This window comes from Eurypyga helias, unplaced genomic scaffold (genome assembly GCF_000690775.1).
Source record: "Eurypyga helias isolate BGI_N326 unplaced genomic scaffold, ASM69077v1 scaffold1508, whole genome shotgun sequence".
Classification (NCBI taxonomy): Eukaryota; Metazoa; Chordata; class Aves; order Eurypygiformes; family Eurypygidae; genus Eurypyga; species Eurypyga helias.
In genome coordinates this window covers 2,777-13,405 of record NW_010264814.1, presented here as the reverse complement: position 1 = coordinate 13,405, position 10,629 = coordinate 2,777, and the positions used below count along the sequence as shown (strand labels likewise).

The window sequence follows — 10,629 nt, the reverse complement described above, 5'->3', positions numbered from 1 at the left end:
CTTGAGAAAATGAGTTTCATAGAACAGTTTGGGTTGGAAGGGACCTTAAAGACCATCTAGTTCCAACCCCCCTGCCATGGGCAGGGACACCTTCCACTAGACCAGGTTGCTCAAAGCCTCATCCAGCCTGGCCTTGAACACTTCCAGGGACAGGGCATCCACAACATCTCTGGGCAACCTGTTCCAGTGCCTCACAACCCTCTCTGTGAAGAACTTCTTCCTGATATCTAATCTAAATCTACCCTCAATTTAGGGTTTAGCATTAGGAGAATACAATCCAGGTTGTCTAGTAACTTATTCTTGATCAGTAACATAAGAATAGAGGCTGGGTGATCAGTCTTGTCCTTCAATGACATTTCTTTTCTCCTCTGGAACAGTGGTGGTGTAATACAATGATGCAGACGTTTTATTTTCCTTTTAATTTCAAGGCTATCCTCTAATGGCTGAAAGTCAAAAGTTAAGACCTGGGCATCCTGTGGGCTTAACAGCTTTACACCAGTTGCCATCACCTGGGTATCAGAATCGCTCTGAGGACAGAACCTGTGCTCCGATTCTTTCTCCGCATACACAAGACAGTGATTATTTTCCAAAGTTAAACAACAAAGAATGCCCCTCATCTTTGAAGAACAGCCTTTCAGGAGTGTCGGCCTGCGAGAAGCAAGGACTGGGTGCGCCTCTGAAAACACAGAATGGTTTGAAAAGTGAGGAAGACAAATGTATTACTGGTTAGTCATTTATAGAAAGATAACTTGGTGTGCAGTGCGGTTTTCTTCCTGTTGTTACTGAGCATAATGTACTGCTTACTGTGAATATTTGATACAAGTGTTGGTTTACTTGTTCTGTTGGTTGGCTTGCTGACAGACCTCAGAGTGTTGCTGTTGATGTCCGTGTGAGTTTTGTTAAAAGCAGCGTGAGGAAAAAATGAAGTTGTTCTGTCTGTATGAAATGCTCTTCGGTTTTAGGAAAAAAATGTAATAATTACTGCTAAAGCTTTTACATCATGAAGACTGTCAACCCCTCTTGATTCCTAATTCCAGTTCAGTTACTAATCCTCACAATAGAGCTGGTCTGAAGACATTCTGTATCCCTAGACAGATTGTTATTTTCCATTTGCCACGTCAGAATGCAGGTACAGTTCAGCCCAAACAATTCAGCTATCCAATATCTGTCATTATTTGCTATTTTCCCAAAGAGATCTCGCCGCCAGCACCAGCATGACTACGATGCTGCTGTGACCGCAAGAGTGGTTTGGGTTTTAATCTAGCAATTAATAAGGTTGCTGAAAACCTGTAGGGGTTTCAGGGGAAGGTATGAGATGCTTTTTGTCATCCTTCCTACCAGCCTTAAAGCTTTTAATCAGAGGGCTTAGTCTAAGAGGATGTGAAAGGATGAACTGATCTTATATTATACTTGTATACATGGGAAAGAGAAGCTTGATAAGGGAGCTTTTCAGTACAGCAAACATCTAAATTTGTTCAGTTGTTATATTTTTAAGCCATAAATAAACAATAGCAAAGATGATGAATAATCAGAATGAGTTATTTAAGGCCTGTGGAAAAATTTTAGTATGTAATTGGATGTTTCTTTAAAAAGAAAGCTCGAATTCAAATAAGAATTAATTTGGGGAAATCTTAGGACTATTTTATGTAGGAATTCAGACTGCATTACCATGGAGCTCCTTTCTAGTCTTAATCTGACCTGAATGCTATTTAAGTGTGAGATGAAAACTGGTTTGTTGATGGGGAGGAAAAAGCTTTATATTAATTTCATAGGAAAAAGCATGTGGTGTCCAGAACAGAAGATGGAAATACTAATGGAGAGTGAGGATCATGACATTGACCCTTTATGTGTGGAACATGTGGAGGCCTCTGAAAATTCCAGTGGAGGAAAACATTTGTGGACCAATACAGAGGAAAGGTAATCCAGCCCACTATTATACAGTTTCTGTCAAACAGATAACATGAGTTTGGTTGAATTCTGAGTCCTGATTGAAAGAGTCCGATATTATCAATTTGTATGGCTTTCTCTGCCAAGGATTCCATTTTGCTAGGGACTGTGGAGGCCTGTAGTAAGAGAGGCTCTGGCTTGAAATTGCTTATCCTGAGAGAGGTGACGTTGTATATTGGCTGAAGAGGTGTGTCCAGCCTGGAGTGATGGTAGTTTAGAACCATGTTTTAGTTTAGTTAGCCTCAGTATATAAGCAATTATAATTACTATTCCCAGTTTGATTTATTATGGCCTCTCACCCAATGTTACGTGGTGAAAGTAGTAATGTGAAGGAGGAGAGTAAGGTGACTTGTTAGTTTATTAGCAGGAGTTATGTTTGTTTAAACATCTGTACATGGCTAAGAAGTAATGACAGTGCTTCTGGAAGAAGCTTTCTCATGTACGGTAAAAGCTTTGTGTAAGGAGACGATAGGATAAAAATAGTGGTTGGCATCTTTTTGAAGCTCTGCCTTGTCTGCCAGGTGATCACAAGCAAGAAATCCATGTTGCAGGCTGTGGAGGGTTGAACCCAGCCAGCAGCCCGCCCAATCGCTTGCTCGCTCTGTCCCCCAGAGCAGAATGGGAAGTGGTGTCAGAGGAGCAGACTGGAGAAAACTTGTTGGTTGAGATAAAAGCAGTCTAATAAGTAAGAGGGAAGCAACCCGGAGGGATACAAAGGTGGTCACTCTCCACCTCCCACAAGCAGACCGATGCCCATTTGGTGTCTGACCAACAGCTACTCATGGAAGACCGAGTTTTTGCTGCTGAACATGACATTACATGGCATGGAATATCCCTTTGGCCAATGCAGGTCAGCTCTTCCAGCTGCATCCTCTCTCAGCCTCCTGCCCAACCCAGCTCGCTCGCTGCAGGGTGGGGAGCAGCATGAAAAACCAAAGACAGCCTTGATGTTCTTGATATTATTCACAGAGAGGGGGGTGAGGCACTGGAACAGGTTGCCCAGAGAAGCTGTGGATGCCCCATCCCTGGAAGTGTTCAAGGCCAGGCTGGATGTGGCTTTGAGCAACCTGGTCTAGTGGAAGGGGTCCCTGCCCATGGCAGGGGGGGTGGAACTAGATGATCTTTAAGGTCCCTTTCAACCCAAACCATTCTATGATTCTATGATGTTATGCAGTGTTTAGTAAGAGCTAAAACTGGTGTGCCATCACCACTGTGGTAGTCGCAAATCCAAAAGAGTGCTATGGACTGCTGTGAAGAATGCTCCCTCCATCCCAGCCAGACCTGGCACAAGGCTGTGAAGGGGGGGATAAGGGATGTGATCTCAGTCATGTTACTGAGCGGGAAGGTGACACTGTAGAATTGGCAGTGTGACTAAAACTGGAGTGCGAGTTTGGTGGCATGGGCAGAAGAAAGGGTCGTTGAGAAAAGCAGTGAAAAAGGAACCGCAAAACCTGCCAACAGTATGTTTTAGATGTGTGTGTTAACTAGAGCAAGGATTTGGTAAACTATTTCTCTGAAAATAAACAATTAGTGTTATAATGCATTTCTCAGATTAACTTTGGTGCTTAATGACCAAAGTACCTCATGATTTGTCATCTGTTATGTAATTACACCTTAGGGCTTTGGATAGCACTGATGTTAAACAGTTACTTTGCATAGAAATGTACGACTGGATTTTTATTGTTCTTTAAATGACACTAGACCTATTAAAGCTGCGATTCAGGAGAAGAAACAGACATTTGAAGAGTTCCTGGAAGAACAGATAAAACTGGAAGAGCAGCGTCTGGAGCAAACCCAGAAGATACAGGTTATTAATTTTTTTTAACTTTGCTGCTCTTTATGTACTGTGCCAAGATGCAATAGGTGCTTTAAAAATGCACAAGGAAGATTCTTGCATCAAAAGGTAACACTGAATGCAATAGTCCCGTTCTTAAAAATAAAACAATAAGCCCCCAATATTTCACTTGTTTAAGACTTCTTTAGAAATCCCATAGAAATGTAATATATAAACATCTACTTAAATGTGGGGTTTATTTGAAGAAACCTTCAAACTGGGTAAGGGGCTTTTGAATATTTTTGTGTTTTACTTTTCCTCACCCCTTTTCAGGAGACAAATGGATCAGCCATTCAAAAACCAGTGATCAAACGACCCTTCCTGAAAAGAGGAGAAGGCTTAACAAGATTCACTAATGCCAAATCTAAACTTACAAAACCTGGAGAAAACACCCCAAAACATCAACGAAGGGCTTCAGATGACAGAAATGTTATTAAAGTGGACAGATCACAAATACAGAGGAAAACTGTGCCTCCTGGCAAAGTAATGGTTTCTGAGAACACTTTTGCACCATGTAAAAAATATAACCCCTCTGATAAAGCAAAGCATTCTTCTGTTCAGAAGACGCTGGTACTCAGGAATCACAATGGAAAAAATATCTCGCCCGTTGAAAAAAGAATGCAACTCGGAAAAAATCCCGATGGACAGATGAGAGATTCTTTCTCAGCAGAAACTAACAACAAAATAGAAAATAAAGAGAACATAGGAGAATTTACCCAGCCTAACACTGGCAAAATTGGAAACAAACCACCTGGCACAGAAAAGCCTCAGTTGTCTCATGAGCTGCCCAATGCCTTTTCTAACGGTAAACGTCCTATAGGTCACCCTGTAAAAGACCCAGGACTGTCTTTCGAAGTTTCCTTTCAGAATAAGCTGGAAAACTGGGAAAAAGAAAAAGAAAGAGAGAATCTAGAATTAGATGAATTTTTGTTTCTAGAACAAGCTGCAGACGAAATATCTTTCTCAAGTAATTCCTCGTTTGTGCAAAGGATCTTGGATCAAGATCGTCAGACTTTGAAAGGCCGCAGAATGTCGTCTACCCCCATCAAGGCAAAAGAGCAGCAAGTAAAGGCACTAGCTGTTGAACTTAGAAATAAGAAAAATAAAACGGCAGACTGTGTGACACAGGGCAATATAAATGATAGAGCAGTTACGCATACAGTCTCCAGTGCCGGAACAGCTTTCAGAATGAAGGATCCATTGAGTAACACAGACAGTGCAATGTTTTCAGCTTCTTCCTTGACAGCAGCTCCTGCTTTACAGAGTAATCAATGGATTGTGACTGAAGATAAGGGTGAGGGCAGTGGTCATACTACTACAGATTCTGAGAGTGATTGTGAGACCACCTTGAAGCATGAAAATGAAGGTGTTGAGGCATCCTTTATGAGCCGTAGAGAAAGTGAGCCAGATGTTTTTGATGACGGAGGTTCTGTCACAGGCATCAGCAAAGGAAGCAAAAATGGAGATGCTGACCTTGGCTTGTCAGACAAAGATTGCAGTGCACTGTCAAAGCAAAAGATTAGAAAAGCTTCAGACCACCAGAGAAGTATGTCTGGTATAAGCAGGAGTAAGTTTGAGTTTGATGATGAAAGAACATGGAGTGATCTTGATGAAAATTATGTTAAGAGTGATTTACCTGAAAAATATACTAAAACACCTTTACATGCAGACATTTCTAGTAAGAATGATGCAAATGTCCCAGATAAAGCCATAAAGAGAAAAGTTGCCTCAAAGCGGGGAGATGAGATGTCCAAAGAGTCTGCAGAGGACAGTGATTCAAACGGACCTCCTGTATCAAACCTGATGATGCAACTCTTTCCTTCACTGAAACCGAAGCAGAAGGCAGGCTGTCATTCCAAGCGTGACGTCAAGTCACATGTGGAACAGGAGCCAGGAGGCGAGAGAACAGCAACTGGTAGGAGATGTTGCAGATGGCATATTACAAGTCTTTCCTTTCAATGCTTAAGTTGCAACCTGACCTTACACCAACGGTGGGAGTACAGACTTCTGCTGCAGGGAATGGCCCTATTCTCACCCTTCATCTCCTCTCCTCTGCATGTCTGCTGTCAGATCTAACAATTACGCAACCTGCAGAATGAGTATGACCAGTGAAAACTTGTTTGTTTGTTTTCTTTCCTGAAGGCTCGTTTTCTGTTAGACCAGCTCATTGAACTAACTGGAACAGGTTTCCCAGAGAAGCTGTGGATGCCCCATCCCTGGAAGTGTTCAAGGCCAGGCTGGATGAGGCTTTGAGCAACCTGGTCTAGCGGAAGGTGTCCCTGCCCATGGCAGGGGGATTGGAACTAGATGATCTTTAAGGTCCCTTCCAGCCCAAACCATTCTGTGATTCTGTGATTTAGTTCTACAAAGATGATAAATATACTCAATATTTGAGGTACTTAGTAATAGTGCAGAGTGCTTTAAAATGTTACTTCTGTGGTATTTGAATAGTAGAATTTTTCTGCAGTACTACTACTATCTCTAAAATAGTATTGCATCTTTCGTTGTCTGTTAACTGATGTGTGGTAGTTGCTTGCTTCAGTCTTACGGATGCCACTTGGATAACTGGCACCTGGCTGTTCTTTGACAGGAAACACTGTTCCATCCCAGGTGCTGAGAGAGAGACTAACTGAACTGGAAACTGAAATAGAGAGATTCAGAGCTGAGAATGCAACTCTAGCTAAACTCCGTGAAGAAAGAGAGCAGGCCTTGGCAAATATCAGGTAATTTTTAAACTGAAACATTTTGGGGCATTCACATGCTTAGTATGTTCCAGACTGTCAGTGCCCAGTTACCAACACCACAGGTAAATAATTGGGGTGTTCAGTTACAGTGGAGGCACAGAGCAAGAAACTGGTTGTTGCTCTGCGTATATACTAAACTGTAATCACTGCTCACACACAAATTATATTAAGAACGCCTGCTAGTTATATGGTATCCTTAAAGGCTGTACTTAGGAGAATTTGGTTACTTTGGTTCCCAGAGATAAGACAGTCCTAAACTGGTGTTGCAAAAGTGATTGTCATGCTCACATGGCTGATGCTTTTCCTTTGGATTGGAGACCTGTGTGTACAAACTGAGAATATCTTCATTTGAACTGGGGGATGTAAGTGACACATAGAGCAGAATAATTATCGCTAGTGACTTACACCTGGCACACCTATTCCTACCAAAGTCACTTTCGTTTGGAAGCAGCATCATGCTGTTGGCTAATGTTTAATTTGTGACCTCCTGCTGTTAGCAGATTCTTCTCCCTGGTGCTTTTGGGGGAATGGTGTTCTGCTGCTTTGAAGAATGTTGAGGGATTTTAGCCAAAGTTTGTTAAATTCAGGGTAACTTCTGTGACTAGAAGATATGAAAATAGAAATTGTTGGGACTTCAAACACTAACAGTGTGACAATTCTTACTCCTTAAATAATTAATGCCATTTATAGGTAAGTCTTTCTGGGGGGAACACATGCTGGACTGGAATCAGTGACAAAATTTAGAGTCTCATTTTCTTCCTTAAAAATCCAGATTTGAAGTAGTTTTGGGTTAAAACAACAACTTTGTTTCATAATTATAGGAAAGAAATTGCAGACTTTCAACAGCAGAAAGCCCAAGAACTGGCTGAAATAGAAGAATATAAAAAAAAGGAAATAAAAAAACTACAAAAGGAGCGTAAAGTTTTTGAAAAATATACTACAGAAGCTAGAGCGATTCCAGATAAAAAAGAACGGGATGAAATTCAGGTATAAAAATACACTATTCTTCTAGACCACACAGGAACACATAAATTCATTTGAATTCTGACTTAATTGGAAGGTGCCAAGTGATTTCAGGATGGGAACTGTTAGCAGACGTGGTCAATTGAGGAAGGAACTGTAGTCTTCACAACGTTGTTTGCTTGCTTGAAGGCAAAAGCCCCTGATGACCAGCTGTTTCCATACTAAAGACTGCTCTTGACTATGGTAGAGGGATCTTCAACTTTGTATCAAAGTTACTGTAGTTAATATTAAGCTATAAGTTTTTATTCATGGTAGTGGAGCAAAATGCGAACTAGAACTGTAGTTTTACTCTGTCTGTTTCTGCTGGTTGTAGTCAGGGCAGAGTTAATTTTCCCCACAGTGGCTGGTATGAGGCTGTTTTGGATTTGCCTTGAGAAGAGCACTGATAACACTGGTGTTTTTAGTTGGAGCATTTGCACCAATTCAAGGACTTTTCCAGCTTCTGATACTGCACCTGTGTTCCCAGTGTTCTTGCTACAAGCAACAGACACACACAGAGTTCAGACAGCTAACCCAAACTGACTGGAGTATTTCATTCCACTGAATGTCATAAGATATAAGCCGGGGACCACAGAACGTTGTTCAGTAGTCAGTGAGTTGGTAGGTGGGTTGGCTTTCCCGGTTGTGCTGTCACTCATGGGGCTCGCTTGGACTCTGCTGGCATCACTCTTCGGCTCTGACTCTCACTACTTGGGGCCTGGCTGGGTCTGCGTGGGGCCTGGCTGGGTATCGGTCAGCGGGTGGTGAGCAACGGCACTGTATGTTTTATTTTCTGTTATTTTCATTATATATTATTATTAGAAGGGTTGTTATTATTAGTAGCATTACTATTTTATTAATTGATATTCAGTTATTAAGTAGTTCTTACCTCAACCCGCAAGTTTCCTTGTCTTTTCCTCCAATTCTTCTCTTCCACTGGAGGAGGGGGGGTGTGAGTGAGCGGCTGTGTGGCACTTCGTTGCTAGCTGGGGTTAAACCACGACACTGTTGGACAGGAAATGTAGGTATCAGATGTAAGAAACAAAGATCTGTTTGTCCCTTCGTTATCAGGATGGGTGGTGCCTGAGATGTACAGACGAGTTACATTAAACCACACATGAATTTCCCTCTTGCTTCTTTACAGGTTTTCCTTACTTCAAGAGATTGAAGTAACACTTGCTAACGTGACTAGGCAGGTTCATGTGTGTTACGTGACGGTGTCCTCCCCATTCTCCCAGGCCAGGATTTTTGAAGGGTCAAGGGTAGCCTTGACCTAATGAAGTAACTATGAAGTGCGAAGGATGCCAAGAGGGCAAGAAAGCCGCTTCCTGTGGTTGGAGTTGAGCTTATAAAGTTGGCTGTCTAAAGTAAATACTACTTCTGTCAGGGAAGAAAACTTCTACCTTTTCACCCTTTGCCCCATTAACCTCTTTTTTTTTTTTCTTCTTCTTACTCATGCTTTTTTTTGTGTGCTTGTATTTCTATTAGAACATTGAAATATTTCAATATATTAAAAATGTAAGCTCTTTAATTTATAAACGATGCCTTTTTCTAAGGCTTTAAAACAGCAGATTGCAGAGTTACAGGACGATTTAAAGCGAAAAGAGGCAAAATGGTCAACCACCCATCGCCGCCTGAAAGATCAAATAGAAGCTTTAGCAAATGAGAATATGGAGCTAAAAGAGGAAGTCAGAATTATGGAGAGGTTTCGCTTGGAAGCCTGGAAGAAAGTAGAAGCTGCGGGAAGCAAGAGGAAAATAGAAGATTCTGGGATGACTCTAAAAAGAGCAGAATCTGTAAGTTAGTAATCTTGGTGTTTTCAATTCATCTGCACGAGGACTCCTGAATATTCATGAACATGATCTAAAACTTGGAATCCCACAGCCACAACTTAGATGTTTAACTTACCAGTCTTGGGACTCCACTAGTGGTGACAGATGCAGAATTTTGTTAGTGTTGAATTCTCTGAATGTTCACAGGGTCCATTCTCTCGAGGAACTAATCTTAGAAATTCAGAATGACGGAACTGTAAGAGAAGTGTCGTAGATGGGATCTACGCTGTGAACTTCTGCACCTCAGGGCTCAGCCAGGCACAGCAGGCAGTTCACCACTGCACTGCCGTTATGTTTCATTTGGGAACTGTAACTATTATTCTGGATTGCTCACACAGATCAACACTCCGCGGTTGTTGGTAGGGGGGCAGCAGAGGGAGGCAGAGTTCCGAAGTACCGTCTGGGCTACATCACACAAACCCTTCTGCTGCCTGAGTCTCACAAATGTACAGCTGGTGAAGAAAGCTTCCAGTAAATTTCATGTCACGTGGTGTATACGTTTTGTTGCTGCTGTATGAACAGTATGAATACATGTCATGGAAACCACAAATAACTTCTTTTCTTCTAGTGTCTACCAAACAGAGGCCCCGAAACTCAAACTGCGTCTCCACTCCTTCCAGTACAGCAGTGCAGCAAGATAAACAGCAAAAGTCACACACAGGCAAAAGGTATAAATACTTGTCTAATCAGAGAATTTTCTGAAATCTTTAAGAAAATTAATGTGGCTTTTTGCTTGTATTAAAAGGAGTGCATCACCACCTCAAAACTAGACAGAGAATAGTTGTAATGGACTTGAGCATATGGATAAATACCTCACAGGGTGCGATTCCAGTACCTGAAGGGGCTACAAGGAAGCTGGGGGGGACTTTTTTTACAAGGGCCTGTAGTGACAGGACAAGGGGTAACGGGTTTAAATTGAAAGTGGGGAGGTTTAGATTGGATATCAGGAAGAAGTTCTTCACGGAGGGGGTGGTGAGGCACTGGCACAGGTTGCCCAGAGAAGCTGTGGATGCCCCATCCCTGGAAGTGTTCAAGGCCAGGCTGGATGAGGCTTTGAGCAACCTGGTCTAGTGGAAGGTGTCCCTGCCCATGGCAGGGGGGTTGGAACTAGATGGTCTTTAAGGCCCCTGCCAACCCACACCAGGCTGTGAGTCTCTGATCCATCGTAAGGCACAACTGTAATGTTGTCTTGATCCCAGGTGCTGCAAAAATCCCTTGTAAGCCTACAGAGATGGAACAGGAGAGAAAGTGCAAGTATTATGCCTATTGC

At 42.1% G+C, this 10,629-nt stretch overlaps 1 protein-coding gene across 1 annotated transcript in view; it reads left to right on the top strand.

The window, feature by feature from the left end:
* Positions 1-10,629, top strand: part of CENPJ (centromere protein J) — a gene marked incomplete at its 3' end in the record, with an annotated part of 15,585 nt that overhangs the window by 3,071 nt on the left and 1,885 nt on the right. Inside the window, exons 3-10 of the mRNA XM_010156492.1 lie at positions 429-668; positions 1,773-1,917; positions 3,649-3,754; positions 4,055-5,678; positions 6,372-6,504; positions 7,347-7,512; positions 9,084-9,323; positions 9,928-10,027. Of these exons, the coding sequence (XP_010154794.1) occupies positions 429-668; positions 1,773-1,917; positions 3,649-3,754; positions 4,055-5,678; positions 6,372-6,504; positions 7,347-7,512; positions 9,084-9,323; positions 9,928-10,027 (2,754 nt within the window). The remainder of the gene's footprint in view (positions 1-428; positions 669-1,772; positions 1,918-3,648; positions 3,755-4,054; positions 5,679-6,371; positions 6,505-7,346; positions 7,513-9,083; positions 9,324-9,927; positions 10,028-10,629) is intronic.